The sequence below is a fragment of the Apis mellifera genome, linkage group LG3 (assembly GCF_003254395.2).
Source record: "Apis mellifera strain DH4 linkage group LG3, Amel_HAv3.1, whole genome shotgun sequence".
NCBI lineage: Eukaryota > Metazoa > Arthropoda > Insecta > Hymenoptera > Apidae > Apis > Apis mellifera.
This window is the reverse complement of record NC_037640.1, coordinates 4,671,406-4,694,583: the sequence shown is the minus strand read 5'-3', so window position 1 is coordinate 4,694,583 and position 23,178 is coordinate 4,671,406. Positions and strand designations below refer to the sequence as shown.

The following is a 23,178-nucleotide window of genomic DNA, read 5'->3' as shown; positions in this document are numbered from 1 at the left end:
TCTAATTTTAAGTTCTTTAAGCAATTATTGAAAGCAATATTCATGTAAATGCACCTTTCTTTTTACCAATATACATTTATCATCGATGAATATACCTCACAGTATACGTATATACGTATACTGTATAGTATAATTATATATTTGAATTTCAAATCTTTTGTTTTTTCTTTTTATTTTAATTTAAAATACAACGAATACGATTTGTAAAAGAAGCACACGAATTTCTCTGAAGGACGAGCGACAGAAAGAAAGATAGAGAAAGAGAAAATATGTGTTTTAAATGGTGACAATTAATACACTTCACTTCACTTCACAAATTGTTGCTTCAATGAACATCTGTAAATTTTGAATTAATCTGTATACTTATAGATATACGTACAAAATGTTGGTGACTATTAGTTAGCAGAATTTTTTTTTTATTTGTTTAACATGAAATAAACGATTTTTACTTATTTATTTAATTTATACTAATTGTAGCACCATTTTTTTGTCACTTATATAGAAAAATAAAACATTTCCATTATGTATTATCAAATGTGTTTGCATAATGATGGAGTAAAATATTAATAATTTCAATAAATCATGAATTGTTTCAATTTTACGTTCTACGACCCTAGCACTAATTTTAGTTCTTTTTACATATCTTGTATATATTCCTTGTTAAGATTCTTGTAAAAATATAAGATTCTCGAACGAAAAGAAAAATATTTCGAAAGATATAAAAAATATTGTGCTTGACAGATCCTCGATAGATGTCACTCTTAGTCGGCCGTTATATTGATCAAGTTAGATTTTCTAAGGACGCACGTTGATAAGATCTCATATTTGTCAATTATATGAGAAATTTATTGCGATATCAATATATCCATTGAAACGATTTTCATTGAGTTTGCCGCGCGCCATACGTGGAATCTTAATTTTTCGCCTATGACGTCATTTGTGAATTACACAAGCGTCATCGCTCAGTCTGTTGTGGAAAATTTCATCGAATCCATGGCAGCACCAAGTGAAATCTGTTTTTCCTAATAAATACTTAAACAACGCATCGAAATACGCCGTGTTATCCAGTGGATGTTTTGTTAATAGTGGTATTATTTTCAAGGAATACTTCTTCGAAAGAAGTGAGCAATTCCGCTTTACCTGCCTTTTTCGTTATGTTCACCATGCAAATCTATATTTATTGTGTGAAGTAATTGTAACCGTATTGTTGAACAGTTTTTCTTTTGTTTTTTTTTTTTTATATATAGTATGACAACTTGCTTGATTGTGATATTAATTTAATTTTCCAAGTTTTTATCGTCATTAAGTATTTTATTTGAGTTTAATCATGTTCCAACGGCGATAGCAATCAAATTGTTTTTGATGTAAATCCTTCAAAAGTTTTGTGATGTACGAAAGAAATTATACGTTTCGATGATGACTTAATATTTACAATTATTGCTACGAATTTTCAGAGTACTGATAATTTTATTTATTATAAACTGTCCATTTTCTGTTTTCTCTATTTTCGTATCGGTATATATATATGTGAAATTTATTCAAAATGATTTATATTTTATTTGAAAATGTTGTGAAATGTATTTTATAATGTTCCATGATATTTTATTTATATTAAAGATATCATTAATAGACAAATAAGTGACTAATGATTTTACAGGTGTGGTTATAGTGCTTGAAAAGAATTTAATTACAATTTGTTGCAATGACGATGCAACAATTCTGTTTACGATGGAACAATCATCAACCAAATTTCATTTCGGTGTTTTCAAATTTGTTAAATAATGAGACTTTGGTGGATGTGACATTAGCTGCTGAAGGCAGGCATCTTCAAGCACACAAAGTTGTTCTATCTGCATGTAGTACATATTTCCAGTCATTGTTTACTGTGAATCCATGTCAACATCCCATTGTGATATTAAAGGATGTAAAATTCTCAGATTTGAAAATTATGGTTGATTTTATGTATTATGGTGAAGTAAATATATCACAAGATCAATTACCGTCTATTATAAAGGTGCAATGTCAAAATAGTAATTTTGTTAATTGTTACATTTCTTAAAAAGCTAAAAATAGCAATATAATTTTTTTATCTAGACTGCAGAGAGTTTGAAAATAAAAGGACTCGCAGAAATGCACAGTGCTTCTTTAACAAAATGGCCAAGTGGTAGTGAACCTGGAGGAGGAGATCGTGGAGAATCTTGTTCACCCAGTCCTTCTCCATTGTCACCGTCCTTTCGTAGAAAGAGATTAAGAAAATCATCAACAGGGTCAACATCTGGATCTGGTGATAAACCAGAAGAAATGAATGAAATCACTTTAGTTGCTACCAATATTGTAAAACCAGAACCACTAATAGTTTCACAAGAAAATAATGAAAATGTAAGAAGACCTGTTAATACGAATACTGAATCTCAAGGAAGCATTGATGAGGATCAAATATCAATTGTAAGTATATTTCACATATATATATATATATATGATATATAAACATAAATATCATTTATCAAATATTTATATATGTAAAATATGTAAAATATAATTGTATACAATAAATAAATTATAATTTTTTATGTATATGATGTTATTATATTGTTTATATATAATATTAAGATATAAAATCATAATTTAATTAATTTTAGATGAGTAATATGGAGAATAGTTCAACAACAACACCAGCACAAAGTGATGGCTCGATACAAGATGTAAGTCAACAATCAGGAGGAAATGTAGCCCAAACTTCAGTTTCTTCACAACAACCTCCTGCACATCAAGGTAAGTTTTTATAATGTATGCAATTAGTTTGAAATAATTTTTATATATTTTATACCACTATATGTATGAATATAAAGTATATATAATATAATAAAAAGAAAATTTATATTCTTAAATATACTTAATAAAAAATATTTAAAATCTATATTTTTATTTATAAGCGGTAATTCTAAAAGATATTGAAATTAATATTAAATTTTAAACAATATTTTTATATGCAGCATTTTTGTATAATATTTATATGTATTATTCACAATTAATTTTAATTGAAAACTAAATTTCATTTAAAAAATCAAACGTTTTTTTTTTATTCATTTTTGTGTCTTTTAATATCTGATAAATAAGATTCAAAAATATAAATTTTATGTTTAAGATTATATATATCAAATATATATCAATGTATCAAAATTTGTTTTTTAAAATATGGACGGACGGATTGTAAACGAATCTAATATAGTCTTAAACTATATATATAATATAGATTCTTAAATATATTGATAAATTTTGATACATTGATTATCTAGAATTTATTTTTTTGAATTCTATTCATCCAATAGGATGCTATTAAAAGATACAAAAATAAATAAAGAAATTTTATTTATTCCCAATGAAATTTAATCTAATTAAAAATGTATGTTAAAATTAAGGTTATGGTTAATAATTAAAATTTATAGATTGTATAAAAGAATATTAATTATATTTTGAATACTGTTTCGATTTTTATTAAACATATTTGTTAATTCTGTTCTTTATTTGTGCACAAGCGGCAATAATTTCATTTTAAATATGCATGATATATCTGTTTTTCACACATATACTTTAGTTGTTAGTAGTTAAACACAATCTATAGCGAACGTAATGAGTATTAAAATTGCATGTGAATAAATGATACTTACATTATATGCTGGCACAGATGCGTTTAAATGTACTGCACAAATCAACAGACGTTTGACATGAAAATAGAGCGAAAATTGAGAGGAAAAAAAATGTTATTAATTAGTAGTGCAAATTTCTATAAGGTTAGTTTCATTCATGAAATTCACCATGGTACACAGATACATAGCACACAATGTATAATGTTCTTTTAGAGGACAGTAAAATCGGGCCTTAAACATTGTTGAGTGTGTATGTGTGCCTTACTCTGTCCTTTAATTTATATAATAAATTTGTACACATTTTTTTATACCAAAGATGAATGACAAATGTGCTTTAAAATGTATCTGTGCCATGCCACAATATTCTGTTCTTAATATTCCCATATATATATCATTAATTTCATATAGATATTTTTATAAGTATTTTTTTAATTCTTTTCTGCTTACAGCTTAGCATCTTCATTTTTTCTACACACATAGTAGCATAAAGCAATTTATTTCATTAGACATCTTTTTCGATTTTATAGTTTAATTATATTATGATTAAGCCAATTATTGCCGAATTGTTCTTTTCGTTTATTATATCATATACAAATACATTACCGCTATTACGTTCCAATATATTTATATAAATATATATTAAAATTTTTATTATCATAATTTTATTATATCATACGAATGTATCATAATTTTCCAGTCAAAAACACATTTCATAAATATATATAATATATATGTAATTAGTATATTTTTATCACTGCGTTAATATGAAAACATATATACAGTCAATAACAAAATAATTCCTGTGCTCTGACCAAAGTATGAACCGGTCTGTTCCACAGGATTGCAATGGACTATTATGGAGCATACATATCCACGTTTCGCTCTGTCTTCGTGTCAAACGAATCTGTCGATCCAAGCATCATCAGCTTTTACCACGCCCGAAATAACAGCTTCTTCGACCATCAGCGATCAGTATTCTGGTACCAGCACAACTGGTTCCAGTTGCGCCCTGACGAATTATCCGAATTCCTCGCATGGGACATTGCAGCACACATCGTCGAGCGGCCCTTCACCGTCGACACAGTGCCCGAGTAACTGCCAGAGCCCATGCGCCAGTCCACAAACCGCAATAAAGAGAAAACGATCAACAAATCCGCAAGCAGATGAGAACTTTATCAGGGCGTTAGATGCCGTACGGTACGGTGGCATAGGTTTCTGTAAAGCGGCTAGGATGTTCGGTGTAAATAATCGAACACTTTGGTTGGAATACAAAAAGCGCGGTTATCCGAATAATCGACCCAGTTTGAAATCGAGAGTTAAGCAAGAAGTGAATTCCTCACCGCCACCAGCTCAGGCAGCGCAGCCGGTTAATTCGCAGAGTCCTACGCCAATGGGCCCCCCCACTACTCCACACAGTACACACAATACCCATAGCACGCATACCATGCTGACCACTCATAGTCCTCATACGATGTTAAGCGGTTATATCGATAGCAGACATACGGATTACGCATTGCCAAGCACTACAATGCCAATCAATTTACACGGTGTTAATTACAATGCGATGTGAGCTATTGGTCATGATATAATGGTATCACTGATTTGTATAGACGAGCTTGAATATTAGATCTTTCGTAAAAAAAAATAAAGATTACATCGGCAATATTGATAAAATCGAAAGTGAACATAAATTCTAACGAATGATGAAACGAAAAGAAAAAAGGAAACATACGATTTTAGGTATCTTCTTTGCCTAATTTGTATGTAACGATAAAAAGTTTAACATAAAGATTTCAATGAAATGGAAAAAATTAGTACACAGTACTTTATACTCTACTAGATTTTTTACATTAGAGTACACGTATATATAACGAAAAATGAAATTGCTGTACTACTGGAGCTCGTTGACTTTTCATTCTTAACGATCATTATAAAAGTATGAACAACAATTTTTTTTTTTCATCTTTAAAGAAAAAAATGGAAGAAAAATCGACATTGTTTTAAAAGAGTAGAGTAATATCGTTTTAATAAGTTTTTTTTTTTTATTAAGTATTTATTAAAATTAATTAAAATTTAAATTACGTGCGAACGAGTTCGAAGTGGACGACAACAAATTTTTATCAATGATATATCGTCCAACACCGAAAGTTCTGACAGCAAGTAGAATAAATTTTTAGACAGGTTCCTTTAGTTTATAACGATATGATTTGAAATTTACGAATTATATACGATGTGATAGAGTGTGAACGGCCATGCACTCAACACATATAAATATAATAGAGTCTCATTAACAGTCGTGAAGTCACTATGCGACGAGTTATCAAGGCATTATTATATTTGCTTGTTTGTAACTTCAGATATTTATAGACGTATTATTGAAGATCTTTTAATTTAATGTTTTTATCGTTCTAAAATATTAACTTTGGATGAATATCGATATGATATCTAAAGTTAGTGGAATTAACGCGCATAACGTTTATTCGCGAGAAAAAAAGTGTGGCGTATATATAATGAATCTATTTCACATTTAGTCTGTACCATACCGCGCGAATTTTTTAGTAAATAAATAATAATAATAATAATAATAATAATAATAGGAAATGTAATTCGAAAATATCACATATATTTACACAAAATACACGAACACACACGTGCATACATCGCGATTAATACATTTTATAGAATTAACTACTTAATTTATGAATAAGTAAAAATGCAATGCATCGTCAATACATGTATTACAATTAATTCGATATTGTTGAAAAAAAAAAGGAACATTCGATAACAGATGTGATATCTGAGATAATTATCTGTGAGAAAAATTTTGTAAAAATATATGTTTTTTTTTTTAACGAATACAACAACTTTCGCGAAAATATATGTTTTCAAAAAATTTGTTTGAAATTTTCAATAATTTTTTCACTCGGAGAGATTCCATTGTATAGGCTGTTTCATAAAATAGGAACATCATTGTAAAGTCAGTTTATAGATAAGAGAATGAAAAAAGATTCAATTAATGAATTTTTAATATATAAAATAGTTTAAATAATGGAAACAGTTCATTATACTTAAAAAGTTAGAAATTTAAACAATTTCTTTTATTTTTACGATATATTAAATCTGATATCTTTTATCTTTCGATATTAACGAACAATTGAATTTACAAATGCTTAATTAGCAAATTATTTTTTTCTCTAATATATTTAATATTTCTTTACATATTTTTAATGTATATTGTTTATATATATATATATGTATGTATGTATAGTTTTGATCGATTTGAGATCAAAGATCGTAGCCTATAAGTGCTAATTAATTGCATTATTCAAGGGAATAAATTTTTTCCTGAATAATTTGTTGATTTTTTATTAAAAAATTATATGAGAAAAAGGAGAAGAAGGGACAAAATATGATAAAGTAATACATGTATTGAAAAATATGTGTGTATACGATGCAACAATCTATTATTAAACGATCGGAGAGTTTTCTAAACAAAAATTTTGATTAATCTCAATGGAAGTCCGATTTTTTTAATCCTTTTTACAATGATAATCCTGCAGTATCTTTCAAAGGACTAATTTCTTTTTTTTTTTTGCAATACTTCTTGTATAATAAATTTATTTTTTTTGTTAGAATAGAGAACAAGAATGATCGATAAGCGTTTCGTGGAAACGCGAAATTTATATATACATATGTATATAATATATACATATATCATTATGAAGCTAGTATTAAAAATGAATATATCTTCTCGTTTAGCATTTAAATAAGCGCAAATCGATTTTTAACATAACGATTTATCATAATCTTGATTTATTTTTTTATTCGTATTCGAACAAGTATTATCTCTTATTTTTTTTTTTTTTTTTACATAGTTGCATTTATTATGTACAATTAAAAAAATTTTAATTTCATCGTCGCAATTGCAACTTTGTTCCTGTTTTTTTTTTTTTTCTGATTGATTGATAGACATGTAAAAATATAATTCAATAACGATCAAGTTTTATTTGAAATTTTTATCATCTATTGATATTGAATTTTATTAGAGAACACTTGTTCAACTTGTTATTGACGACAGAACAATCGAGCTATTTATATTTTAATGAAACATACAGATCGAGAGTGTTGAGCTTTATTTTTCTTTTCTTCTTTCTTTCTTTCTTTCTTTCTTTCTTTCTTTTCTTTTCTTTTTTTTTTTTTTAGAACATCTGTACAAAAAATGATAGATGAAATATAGAGATGTTAAAGAGATGTTGATCGTAATGTACACTATCTTAAACATACATTGATATTTCGTAAGAAAGAAAAAGGGAAAAAAAATATTATAAGAAAATACAAAGAGGAAGAACTAGTTTAACAGTAAACAAAAAACTTAACACGGTACAGAATTTTATATGCAGAGAGTCGAGTTTGATGTGTCAGTGTTATATTGTATAACGCCTTTAATAAAAATCACAATGAAGGAAGAACAAATTAAAATTTGTCTCTGACCAGGCTCACGGCTCTGTTCACGTAAGATATCCGTCTTTTTAGATTTTTATTTATGTAGCAATTTTCTGTATATAAAATAAAATTTTATTTACAAAGAAGAAGATGTAACTATTTCAGCAGAAACTATCTGTGCCCGCATATCGATTAGAGATTTTATTATTTCCATATACTAAGAACACATTTTTCTTTTCAATTTTTTTTTTTTTGGTAAAATTTATTACATTTTTACCAAGACATTTAATAATAATATTCCTGTACATAGTTCGAAATTGTTTGAATCTCGATCTTCAAATTTCTTTTTATCATATTATAATTTATTTTTCCATTATTTACAATAGAAATACATTCGAAACGAAAGAGAATATTAAATTTTTTAAATTATAAATTAATTATTTTCAATTTTTTTCGAATAAATATTTCATCTTTTATCACTTATACGTACCAAATAATGCAAATAAATATTAAAAAAAATATATATCATTAATTATCAAATTATATAATAAAACGCGTAATGTTTTGATAGAAACAGTATTTCAAATATATATATATATACAAATCCATATTTCACTCGCTGGTCGTCACAAGTTAACAAGTTTCAGTAACAATTTTTAATAACGTCTCGCCTTCCTCGTTTTCAGTCATTTACGCGAAGCAGGTAGGTCCGAAGAGGTATCGTCTGTTGCGCCAGCCACGTGTCAAGAAGGAGTCGAACCATTTGTCGCCGGACACGAGCGAGGCTTCCTCGCCGCACATCGTTTCCTCCCCCATCTACGTGACCACCCCGACGCTGAGCCTGCCCCAAACGTCGAAAAGCATGGACGAAACGAGAATCTCCCCGTTGCCCCCGCAATCGATTCTGGTGAACCAGCCCGGCCTGTTGACGGTGACCACCACGACTAACCTGTTGACCGTGCCCCAACCATCCTACCTGATGAAGCAACATTCCCACCCGCTCTTGTCCACACCGCAGCAACAATCGGGCGGCGGTGGAAATTACTGGATACACAGGCAACACTCGAATCCGGAGTTCCCCAGGAGGACGACAAGTCCCTCGATCGTGGTGGAACCGGCGCCGGTCATCAAAACGGAGGAGGACATCCTCGAGGATCCGATTGCAACCACCACAACCACTACCTCTACCACGGACAGCACCACTACGGCAGGATCCACGTCCGGGTTGAGGGTGAAGACTACGGAGCTCAGACGGAGTTCATCGTCGCCCCAAGTAAGGGATTCAAGTTTCAATTCAAGTTCCAATTCAAGTTCCAATACATTTGAGAAAATGTTATATGAATAATTGGTTGGATTGCTCTTCGAATATTGGCAAATTTGTATATCTAAAATAGTCAAGTTATGAATTAATTTTATTTAAATTGAATCTTGTTGCAGACAACGAGCAGGGAAACGCGAGAGAATACGGGTGATCTACGTGTCGGCCATTGTCCAGTGTTGCGTCCAGGGCCGGCACTGCGTTGTAATCATTGTTGGAACACGATAGACGCCCAAGGGAGGACGCTTCGTAGGAAAACAAAGTACCATTGTCCCCAGTGTCAGGACAACCTGTGCATCGTGCCCTGTTTCCAGGAGTATCACGAGCGACGAGAATTGAAGTTGAAACCCTTGCCGAAAACGAGTTCGGTCTAACGCGGAGTTTTGTAAATATTGTCAATTTCGAGCACGTGGTTAAAAAGAAAAGGAATCGATGAATTGTTCGATTTGTAACAATCGATTGTTGATCACCGATTTAATCTTTCGAGAGCCCAGGCTCAATTATTTTTTTTTTCTGGTATCTCCCGATACAATGGTTCTCCGTAAAATTAATTTTAGAAGTTTTGAAAGAGTTTGGAATGGATCGTTTTTTAAAAGAGATCTTTCGAACGTGAGAAGTGGTTTGTTTCTTTCAAATTGTATCGTTGTTCGTCAAATGGTATTTTGAAAAGAATGGAAAAAGAAGAATTGAAAATGAAAGTTCCTAAAGATATTAGTAGAATGATACTGTTGAAGATTTTTAAATTAATTAAGAAACACGAAGTGTTTTGTAATTAGAGGTACGTTTTTGGGCTTTTAAGTAGTAAAACTAAAGGAATAATGTTAATTTATGTTATATGTCGAGATTGATTCTATGTTTCTTATTGATTATTGATTGAACAATAAAAATATTCTAACTTTTAACATTTTCGAATGAAAAATATAATATATAATTGATAATTTCAATATTGTTGGTATTAAAATATAATTTTTGTTTATAAATATTTGGAAGAATTACAATTTCTGAAAGAAAGTTTTCTTCTTATGAATTTTAAAGCAAACATGATAGGTACAATGAAAATCTTATATAGAATGATATAAAATTATTATTGAAGTTTGCTGCATATTAAAAATAGATGAGAAAAAGACGTGTTGTCTTTCTACTTAAAAAGTAGAAAATAGTACTTAATCTATATGCACTTAATTAAACCCTTAAAACTCAGATCAAACTCAGGCTTAATCGGATTAAAAGATCATCAATTCCAATTAATTTTAACAAATCTTGAATCTAACTTAATAACAAATATATCAGAATACTTACTAGTTTGATTCAGTAGAAATAACTTAAGCTTGGCATCATGTAACAAAAAAATTAAAATTTAATTTGGATTGTTACAAATACATTCAACGCAAATAATTCAAAATCAATGCAAACAACTAATAACTTCAAGTTTTTAGTTTTTCTCATTGAGGATTGATTTGATAATCTGGAATCATAACAAATTATTTAAAACTCATCTGGTTACATTAAAGTTATTGATCTTCTCTCTTAAGAAGATTTTCCTTTTAATAAACAACCAGAGATTTAATAAAAAAAAAAAAAAAAGAAAAAAAAAAAGAACACATGTCATTTAGAAAGTCTACACCACCTTGTGCATGTAACACTGTGTCCTCTGGTAAGGTTTCTTGATTAAAAATCGTATTGCCCGTTTCACGAAAAGCATCCAAGAATTTCCTAAGGGAGTAAACAAAGTTTGTTTGAAGGGAACGTCCCCTGTGAGACGTGGAAACGGCAAGGGATGTTCCTTTGAGGATGTCGAGCGTCGCAAATATTAACACGAGAAGACGATGAGGACTGGTTTTACGTGGTGCAATTGAAACGAAGATGCTAGAATCTCACGGTATCCCGCTTTTTCTCCAGGAATATCCAGGTATTTACCCACCCTTTTCCCCTCTCTTTTAATCCTACAAGATTTCTCGATTCTTGTAGTATTCCATTGAAATTGTGTGATCCAGCAAAAAATAAAAAAAGAAACATGTACAAGGTATAAATTGTACCTTAAATTAGAATTGTAAATTGTACCTTATCGCGTGTTTCGAGAGCAATATTTGTTAAATTGTCCATTTTGGGGGGGGAAAAAAATGTGAAGGTAGATTCTCTCAGAAATATACAGGCTGTTTCATACAAATAAACTATAATTTTTATACACAGAATTATATAACATGTACGATAAATTTACATAATTTTTAAAACTTTTTGGGATGAACGAAGGATTGTTGAATCATGTGAAACATCCTGTATCTTTTTTCGTAGAAATAGAAAAGTTGTATAATCCGTTTGAGATCAATTACTCGAACATCATTCAATGGCAGCTACTTTACAATCTTCTTCTAAATACTCGGTCAATCAATTTTGCTTTTTATTTTTTTAAAATAACGATATCGAACATTAATAATCAAACAAAATTGAAAAAAGGAACATTCGACAAAGATATATTAGAAGATTTGTATTAATCACGAAGAAGGAAATCGAGCTTGAGAATTAAGTGGTCGTAAACGTATATACAAGTTCATTGTTTATCGAATCGATTAATTTTTAATCGTGCTCCTATAAATAAACTCGATGGCTTAACTGTACATATTTTTCTCGACATTCACTCGAGCAACTCTCTCTATATATATAAATGTCGTGGAAATCTGAAGGATCTGATCTGATTTTGATATTAAAGTAGCCGTGTCCGGCTATATTGTGTCAGGGATCTCCAACGAATATTTCGTTTTTTTTCGACCGACGTGTATTTTTTTCTTTTTTTTTTTTTTCTAGCATTTATCGCAAAAGAAGTTTTGGGAGAGGGGGAAGAATTGATTGCTTGAACGAGAGCAACGAAACAAAAGAAAAATAAAAAAAAATAAAATATTCGAGAGAGCAAAAAAAAAGAAAAAAAAAAAAAAGATTATAGTTTTCTATGAACGAACAAAAAAAAAATTGTCTTTGACCTTTGAACCTTTACTCCTTTGAAAATGAAATATTTTGCAGCTATTTGCAGAAATTTTATTATATGTATAGAGACGATATATATATATATATATATATATATATACATACAGATATGTTTGTTACAAAATGAATGGTGTACGAGAGATATATTTAAAAACGAGGTGCGTGAGTGTGTCTATGTGTGCATCATATTCGAAAGATTGGAATGATTATTTTGGAATTTGTGAGAGGTGGATGCGATTTAAGAAAGAGAAACGTGTAAATATATCGAGGGAGAGAAATGTTTCTTCTTCGAGGATTTCTTTTTCACCGAGTATATCTAATGGCTTGTTAAGAAATGGGACAAAAGTTTTTTCGAACGTACCCCTTCTGCTTTGTTTCAAAGGACAAGGTGCGATTTACTCTGCTCTGCAGTCACAAAGATGTCTCGTGCACTAAAAAAAAATAAAAGATATATATATATATATATATATATATATATATATATATATATATATATATATATATATAAAACGTCAAAGGATTTATGTATACGTGCGCGCAACGTCCGTGCAATATATTTTTCTCGAGTATCACGAGTATATATATATATATATATATATATATTATGCGCAGTTGTATCGATATTAAGTATATTTTATGTAAATTTAGCGATATAAGTTCGTAAATTAAAATAAAAAAAAGAAAAAAAATGTGATCCAATTATATCAACAATTATTGAAAGATTTCTCATTCCATTATCTTTTTCGTCGATTTCGAAGATCAAAAAACTATTTACGAATGAATTTTCCAAGATGCATCAAACTCAATATTTATCAAATCAAGTTTGAAATCATCCATTCCCAATAATAATAATAATAATACAAAAATCTTTTAGAATTCGATAATTTTCACCACATATCGTACACGACATCCTCGTAAAACGTCCTTCAAACAAGCTTCCCGTCTTCATCAGGAATCGACTCGTTCGAAACAAGGAAGTGACCTGCACTGGAGTTTATCTCGATATTCCATATCGAGTGACGACGACGAAATCGCGGGAAGGAAACCGTTCTGTTTCCAAACCCTGTTTCATCCCCGGATACATCAATAACCCGGGGAGGCTGGAAGGGGGACAGTTTTTCCATGGTCAGCCCGTTCTCGTTTCTTCGCAAGCTGACGCCACGAGGAGAGAGAGAGACTCGGACGCGCCCCTAAAACCGGCGGCGTAGCAACGCGGCGGAAGAGGAGCCGTCATCTTGGAGCCCCCCCTTGGAGCGGGTGATATTGTACGTGCAGCCGTCGTCCCAGCCGACAGCTGGCCAACCGTTTTCCCGTCCAGGCAAGGATATCACGCCACGGACGAAAAGTCACGGATTAATCGTCCCGCGCCCCTCGCAACGAGAGATCGTGGGGGTGGCTTGATCTCGTTAGGGCGACGTTTAAATCGCATTATGCAGTTTGATGCAGGTTTATCGGCCGGTGGATCTGTAGATGTTATCGAAACGTTGTTTGCCTCTTCCAGATTCAGTTATTATTCGCCAATTTGTTATTTGGTTTGGGTTTACAGCAGATTTTTTTCAATCTGTTCCGATTTGATTCGTTTGTAAGGGTGATAAGGGATTTTCTTTAAATAGAATTATAATTCCAGTAGCATTTTCTTTTTTGTATTTGTAGTTGAGGAAATACTTGTAATTCTTGAACAAAAGGTAATTGATAGTCACGTGGAAAAAAGAAATATAAAGGTAAAAAGATCTTATTCTGCATTCTGCATCTACCAAAATATATATTCATTTTCATTAATACTTATAATTCTTGAACAGAAGATAGTTGGCAGTCAAAAAAAGAAATATAAAGGTAAAAAGGTCTCCCTCATTCTGCATCTACCAAAATATATATCCATTTTCATTAATACTTATAATTCTTGAACAGAAGGTAGTTGGCAGCCAAAAAAAGAAATATAAAGATAAAAAGATCTCATTCTGCATTCTACATCTACCAAAATATATATCCATTTTCATTAATACTTATAATTCTTGAACAGAAGGTAATTGGCAGTCAAAAAAAAAAAAAAAAATATAAAGGTAAAAAGATTCTGCATTCTGCATTCTGCATCTACCAAAATATCCATTTTCATTAATACTTATAATTCTTGAACAGAAGGTAGTTGGCAGCCAAAGAAAGAAATATAAAGGTAAAAAGATCTCATTCTGCATTCTGCATCTACCAAAATATATATCCATTTTCATCAATATTGTTCTCTATTATCCCTTCATCTTTACCATTTTCTATCAACAACGTTCAATCCACTTATATGTTATAAATCTTAACAAAAGCTTCTTTTACTCTAAATAACAACCAACTTTCAATCTCATACCTTTTACCAGATCTTTCTACCAATCCAACCGTCGCATCCAAAGTTCTCAACTCTTCTATCTTCAAACATATTCCACGCTACTATTAAAACTAGATGATCAAAAGATTCATCTTACCAAAGAACAATGTCCATTTTCCTCGGATATCCTCCGATTTGGAATGGGACATAGTCGGGATGAACGAGGTTCGAGGAGGGCGTTTGTTAATCCGCGAGCGCGAAACCTTCAAGTCGAGTGAACTTTGCTCGAAATCTGAAAGTTGAGGGCGAACTTAACGGCCGACCGGGGTAAAGGTTAAAGGTTATCGTTCGAGGTGGAAGAGGGAACGCACACGTAGCCATGAGGCTACGTTTCCAACGGCTCCGCCCTCCGATACTCTTCGCACACCACCCCTGCAAGGCTGACATGCGCGTACAACCTATCCCATGGCGGTTCTCAAACTACAAGTTTGTCCGTAATTATTCTCGGCCCGGGATTGATATGACGACCAATTTTATTCACGGGATAATCGAGAATTAATCGAACCCGGGATGGAATTTGGCAGGCTTTCCAGCGTAGGATCTGTTCAATATCTATAATTATTTTCTCTAATTTTCTTCTTTTTTTCATTCAATAATTCATTTGATTAATTTTTATTTTATTTTCAGGATAATGGAAAATTAATCATAGAAGATAATGGCACCTGTCAATCGAATATTTATAAAGGATCTTTTGAAACTCTTTATTGTGTAAATTCTTTTAATTGGAAATTGTACGAGGAGATCTACAGTAAATTAAATGAAATTTGGTTATAATTGTTATCAATTGTTATCAATCATTGCAGATGGAATCACTGATTGAGATTTTCAAGAATAGTCCACTAGTGTAAATATAATTTCATTAGAAAGTTGCATTCAATATTTTAACATCCATCCTACATTTTGAATTTTCTCCAAGAATTACATATTTTCCATAAAGATATTGACTCTTCTTTTCCAAAATGACGTTCCACGAAGAAACTGCGAATAAAGTTCAAGGAAACAGGCTTCACTTTCCAAAAATTGCGCTCAAAAAATACGATAGACGATAGACAAATGAGGATGATGAAGAAGAAAGTGGATGAAGGCCGGTCTCGCGTTATCTACGAGTCAATAAATCAAACGCTTTGGGGGTGTTTAAAAGGCAAGAGTGAAAAGTATCGTTGTGGACACAGCTGACGGGGGCTTCAGCCGATTACCCTCGCTAGATTTGACATACTATTAGCCACGAAGTTCTCGTGTTTGCTTAACTATCGATTAACCGTGCCGTTCCTCCGAGGCCCGCAAACTAATCACAGGTGTTTCGGTTTGTTCTTTCCTTCCTACAGGTTCGCTCCAATGTAATCGCCCCACTGATCTCTGATTAATCGTCCTTTTTAATTCAAATCAACAACTCTCTTTTATTTGTCCGTCTAAAGCTTAGTTTGTTCCTGTTTCCGATTCTTCTCATCAACCCCTTTGAACTTAACGTGCCTCTTTTTCATACCCATATGCAAATTTTTAATTTATATGATCTTGAAATAAATTAAATTATTATCCAAAATTATATTCAATTTCAAATACAATCTTGAAGAATAAAAAAAAAATCGTAATTAGGATATATTTTTATTGATCAGAGAGAAAAAGTCGTGTTCGTTGGGAATGAAGCAGAGAGAGAGATACTTTCTAGCATCGTTCAAAACTAATTTTCGATCCGTGAATCGCCCTCCGGATCACGGTCTAATGCCACAGAATACAAGGTGGCAAGATCGTCCTTTGAATACAGGGCCAGGGACCATTATGACGCCTCGTCGATCCCATAGAAAGTCGAGTCTCGTTCCCGTGCAACAAGAAGGATCCATCGTTTCTACTATTCACAGCCGGGCCTCTCTGTGTTTGACCACAAACTGTTTTAATCCCTCTGTTACTTCTATTTGCGTTTCTCAAATCGTTGAGCAATACCCGCTCGCTCGTGATCTAATCCCGGCCGGCCGCCATCGCGACTGGATGTATCGATCACTCGATGAATCTTGCGCTGGTTCAACCGAATTTCGTGCAATTTGAAGAAGTTGAAAGTGGAAAAAAATTTGGGAATTGTAGGAGGGGAGAGAAATAGTTGGAGTGGAGAGAGAAGTGGAATAAGTGAAATAATTGCAAGTTTCTATTAAAATGTTATTTTAAGAAATAAATTAATTATGCTAATATTTAAATATTTAATTTCAGGTTTTCAAATTTCTACAACAAAGTATTCCATCAGAGGAAAGATCTTATTCATTGTATATTTCAATATACAAAAGTGTTTCATGAAGTTTCAATAAGAAGTATTTATATGTATCTTTGATCTGAACATATACTAATAATTGGATTTTAATTTGCAGATGAAAATATAAGTTCAACCGAATTCGTGCAATTTGAAGAAGTTGAAAGTGCAGAAAAAAAAAATTTGGAAATGATAGAAGGGGAGAGAAATAGTTAGAGTGAAATGGAGAGAGAAGTGGAAGTTTCAAGTATATTTGAAATAATTGAAATAATTGCAAGTTTCCATTAAAATGTTATTTTAAAAAATAGATTAATTATGCTAATATTTAAATTTTTAATTTCAGGTTTTCAAATTTCTATAACAAGGTACACTATCAGAGGAAAGATCTTCATTGTATATTTCAATATACAAAAGTGTTTCATGAAGTTTTAATAAGAAGCATTTATATGTATCTTTGATCTGAACATATACTAATAATTGCATTTTAATTTGCAGGTGAATCCAGAACAAGTACAACGATCTAACTCAGACCTTTCAACCAATGCCACCTTTGATCAAAGAAATTGCCAGAAATGAATGAATAATACCTGATATAAAAATTCACCCTCAACAAGAAATTACCACTGTTTAAATTTTAATTTAACCAGATCAGAATCTGGAAGATTAACAATTAACCTCAATACCAGCATCATCGACACGTGTATCTATCTTCGATCCAAGATTAAATTATTCAATCTAAACATTGAATTGCACTTAAACTATAAAACTTTTTCTAGACGAATCCAACGATAACACAATCAATCTTCATAAAACAAAATCCAACACATGGCTCGCCACGGATATTCGGCCAGCGTTCCACCTTCGAGGGAGAAAATTACGATTATCCTAGTCGGTATGGGGGGGGGGGGGTGACGGCGGCGGTGGTCTCAATCTGCTCCGAAATTTCGCCCGGGCCCCGATGTCTATAAGTGTCCTTACGATCTTTGCTTTACCCAATATCTTCTTAGCTCTGCGTTCACCGGGTCCTTCCACTGCGACGTTTAGCTTTCCTGGTGGGGGTACTTTTATTAAAACTCCCGTCAATAGTGCGGTGAGGAGGAGCAGGGAGGCTCCTACTACAGGACGAGGCTTGCGCTTTATACAATGCTACAGCACAGCTTAGAGGCCAGGCATGAACAGGGAACCGAGAACCGAGGTGGACCGTTTTTCGCCATTATGCAACTAATACCTACTTGTCTCGACCGTGTTTTTCCTTTTTCCTTTTTTTCTTCTTTTTTTTTTTTATCAAAAATCTAAAGAAATTTGAAAGATAGAGATATTTTGAGTTTGAAGGTGTGTGAAGATTTGTGGGGGGAAAAGAGAATGTGAAAGAATGGCTATTTAGATATTCGATTTTGATTTTAATTTTGAAACGAACTCGAATTTGTTACGTTTCCTTGTTTTATTTTTTTTTTTTTCTAAAGATAACAATTTTTAAAAAAGAAGATTTTGATATGTATAATTTTTATTTTTTTTAATAGATTTCATATTTTTATTTAGATATGAATTTAATTATTATCAAAAATTTTCTATAGCAATTATCAATGTATTTGAAAATCAATCACTTCACGATTAAAAATCTATTATTTTTCGATGTAATTGTATCTGTACATTTTCAATTTACGTATTTGAAACGATATTTATATATTTCAATTCTGCATGCGTTTCAAAAAAAAAAAAATGTAATAAATTTTCGATTCGCGTTTCTCTATAAATTTGAAACAAATGCGCGGCGTTGAAAAAATTTGACGCGTCTTTTTCAATTTTCTCGATTTTTAATTAAATCTTACAGAACACTCGAAGGGATGAAAAAAGCTTCTCCCTCTACCGTACAATGTCGCGTTCTAAATAACCAGGATATGTCTCGCAGTTTATTCGATGCTTTAGCGTTGTGCAAATAACGCGTTTCTTGGTGAAATTAAAAAAAAGGGAACAGATTTCAAAAATATAAATAGACAAAAAATAAATTTTGAAATTATATTACTTATTCCTTTTAATTATAAATAACATATGAGCTACATAAAATACTTTTCTAATTAGTACTTGTCAAAGTTTTATATATTATGTAGTTCAAACAATTTTTGAAACAATTGTAATTAGATTTTTTTCTTTTTCTAAAATTTCTACTTTTTTTTTTTTATAAGTTCAAGTTAGAATTATTTCCTTTTTCAAATGATCAAAATTAATTCAGTTTCATCCAACAAAGAAAAAATAATAAGATGAGATTTCTTCAACTCATTTTTGATACATTTTCAATTAATTTCTCTCAAAAAAGAAACAATAATACCTTCTTTATTTTCCTTTATATTTCGAACGAAAGGCATTTATATTTCAATTTCTATGATTAATATAACCAGAATCTTTTTTCTTTTTTTTTTTTTTAACACACTTGCCTTTCATTTCCAATCTTTCATATATAATAACAATTTGTAACATGCGAAGCATTACGAGTGACAATTTTATACAACATTTTTTTCACAGTGATTATTTGTTTTTAATTGAACGACATTCCACGTGTTCTTCGCATTTAAAATTGCACCCGTTAATTGCGTTTCGATCCACGTATCGAAATTTAACGGATCCATAGATAATAGAGGAGGGAGGGAGAGGGAAAAATACAGGCGGAATTCATATTTAAATAGGAATAAAAATATCCGACGAGATATTAAACATGAAATATTAATTGCGAAAAAAACGTTTCGAAAAGCGAGGGAGGAGAAAGGGGAATTACGATGGAAGAAAATCGACCGTTTCCCGGTCGGAATTAATCGCGGATCGTTTGGAATATCCTCTCCCTTTGGATTTGATTCATCCCTTGAAAGGATTGCAAATAGATCGGCTCCGTAGGAATTTTTTATTATCTCGATAATATCTGTGAATTCGTTTCACAATATTCACGAAACGAGTGGAAAAATTTTGCACGCGTAGATTCGTTTCTTTATAAAAGGGCAGAAAAATATCCAAGCAAGCTCGTTAATTAAGATTTTATAATTATAATTTTGAAGTTTTATAAAGCAGTAGTATTTTTCTTTCACTTTGTCTTTTTCCTTTTTTTTTTTTAGAGGAAATTTGAAATTTTGATATTTTTTATTGACCATAATTCGATATTCCATTTAACGGAACGACTTAGGAAAACAAAACGCGAAATTCTCATAAAGAATTCAATTTAAATATTCCATCTTTAAATATTCCCTCGAAATCTTCTTGTGTTTGCAGGGAAGGAACGATTATTTAAGTTTCTTTTTTTCCAATTTGCAATAAGATGTAATAATTTTAATATTCCTCAAGTCAAAATTATTTCAATAATAAATTGTACCTCTTCTTTCCCAGATATTTTCCATCTCGAATAAATAATTTCAAAAATTATCATCCCCAATATTTGCATGAAAATAGAAATTTCTAATAATAAAAGAACCATAAAAATCTCCATCTTAATAATTATCTTCCAACGATCGAATATATTCGAAAATATTCCAGAAATCGTCCAAAAAAAAATAAATAAATAACGTCCAATCAAAGGTCTCGAAAAAATTCCCCATGGAAAATCATGATCACATCATCTCCATATATTCCCTATATACGGCTTTAATTTAATTGTCCCGTGGTGCGATATCGCGAAGGCAACACTTCCTTAGAAATCGTAAGAATGTACGCACACAGGGGGTGGCGAGGAGGATGGAGGGTGGTTGGAAACGTACACGTGACCAACCACCGTGGACCTCACGCATGCCCCGTTTAATACCACAGCTTGACGGCTTGGTCGTGGTATGTGGGGGATGACGGGGTGAGAGGGGGAGGGTAGCTAGGTATATTGGCGCCTGCCGTTAAGCTCATGTTGATCCCTTGTACCAGACTAGGGTTGCTCCATGCGTAGGGATCCATCCGATGTTTCCCTCCAGCCGCCATTTTTTATCGATCTTTCGAAACTTTTTTTCAATTTTTCAATTCATTTTCTTTCTTAAGCATCGGTAATTTCAATTTCGGCGCGAATTATTGAAATATGTAATTTTTAAAAATATTATCTACAAGTTTTCACTTTTCAATTGGAAAATTGATAATATAAAATTGTTTTTGGTTTGAATTCTCAAAAGTAAAAAGAGTTTAATTTTTGTTATTATTATTCCATGTGTGGTTATTTGTTTCATTTGTTAGTGGAAAGGAATTTTGTAATTTCTTAAAATATAAGTGTATAAAATTAGGTTTATTCTTTTCGATTGCAATTGAGAGTAAGTCTCGATCGTTAATAAATGATCAATCTAGGAGGATTTTTAAAAATATAGTCTGAGGATTTTTTTACAAATACCAATCTACCAAGACCACGGAAACATATGCTAATGTTTTCTGAACGATAACGAATAATTTTTCATCTCCTGAGAACAGAAAGCTGTCCACACACTGTTATCATCCGCGATGACATGTAAATCCAAGATATCGACGCGATTATTAATTAAATCGAACATACGAATGATACTTTATCTACGTTAAATATACTAAACCAAAGGAAATAATCCATATTGTATTATCCTCAAGAAAATGAAGATACCAAATATTTATTATTAAAATCAGAAGAATCATCAAATTATTGTAATATTATATATAATCCATCCACTGATCCATTTAAATATACCTAAAATACCTAAATCACCTCGTGATCGAGATTCAAAAATTCACCAGATGGATTCTTCGTCAAGAGAACAAAAAAAAAAAAAAAAAAAGAAAAAGAAACATGGAGAATAAATTCAAATTTAAGACCGTATATAAAAAGAGAAGGAAATATTACGATGATAAAGTTCCAGTTCCGAAGCGAAAGTTCATTAAGCGTGCGAAATACGGCCCTAGTAATAAAGTCGTCGCAGATTTTCCCTAGGGCGGATACGGAAGGTGCAAAGGTGGCGACCTTTCGGCGGCCAGAAGGTCTCTCCGTAGCCGCTAAAAGCCTCGACACGCGTCTCGATCGTTACGTCTTCCCGCACATAAATAATTAATGACCGGTTCGCCACCCCTCCGTGCGCCTGGGAATATTTGAAGCGATAAAGGGAATTTTCTCTCCGCTCGTAAAAATCCTCCGCCGCACGCTCTTTTTTTTTTTCTCTTCTTCTTCTTCTCGTTCGTGGTGTTCACGGTCGATGGTGAACTTCCGTGAGACAAGTAAGCATGCGAATCGTTCGTAATTTGTCCGAGTTGCCTGTTGATCCTTCGATTTTTAGCGCCTCGATGATCCCGCTGGGATCGTAGCAATTTATGGCAACTGGCTAGGGAGTTTTTTCTTTTTCTTTTTTTTAGGAACGATTCTCTACAGAGGGAGACGGTCTCTACGGAGAATTATATATAGTTTTGCTTCGATTTTTCTTTGCAAATTTTTTGACAATATTTAAAACTACTTAGCGATTTATTTTTTATTACGATTTAAATTAAAAATTGTTTATATGTGTATTTATTCTAGTAGGAGATTGATTTTTAAGCTCGATTCTGGAAAAAATTCTTAGAAACGAAAAATCGTATAATTTTATTCGATTACAATAATTATAATAATTAATCGATACAGTTAATATTTAGAATTCGATCGATGATTATTTTCAAGACGACTCAAAAATGAATCTCAAATTCGTCTATCACCCATCATATTCAGAATTCGAAATTTGATTAATTATATTATTCTACTTTACAAAAATGTCCCCAACGATATATTTGGCCGATTTCGAACAATTTCCACACCGCAACGCAAAAATCGATCGATCTTTCTTCGAATTCCACACCTGGATGGAATACCTTGGACCCTAAATTTTTCCAGCAGCAGTGTTCAACGTTGAAAAAAATTCGAAACTCGCGACAACAGGGAGGTGGAGGGGGAGGAGTTTGGAATGGATCCCAATGAATCAATCGAGTACGGACGACAGGCTTAATTGAACGAAACGGCCTCGTAGGAAACCATACCGTTTAAAGCGTGCACGCGACCAAGAAGATCTCTCCTATATATTCGAGCATCGACAGCCCCTGAAGCCTGGCCACCAGCGAGGCCGCCCTCCCGGCCGAAGGTGTAGCTCGTGCCGCAGTCACGTGTCCGTCACGTGCCAGGGATTACTAATTATGCGCCGAGAACGGTCATAATATCCTGAGCCCGGTGGGCACGGTGCATGGATACAGT

General features: G+C 32.0%; 1 protein-coding gene across 1 annotated transcript; it reads left to right on the top strand.

Annotated features, from left to right (window-relative positions):
• The first annotated feature begins 706 nt into the window (after positions 1-706).
• LOC724810 (probable serine/threonine-protein kinase dyrk2) lies at positions 707-9,933 on the top strand. Its single transcript, XM_001120712.5, has 7 exons — positions 707-1,121; positions 1,658-2,014; positions 2,095-2,445; positions 2,640-2,772; positions 4,487-5,167; positions 8,777-9,363; positions 9,528-9,933. The coding sequence occupies exons 2-7, from the start codon at positions 1,703-1,705 to the stop codon at positions 9,780-9,782; spliced, it is 2,319 nt and encodes a 772-aa protein (XP_001120712.2). The 5' UTR covers positions 707-1,121; positions 1,658-1,702; the 3' UTR covers positions 9,783-9,933.
• The last annotated feature ends 13,245 nt before the right edge of the window (positions 9,934-23,178 follow it).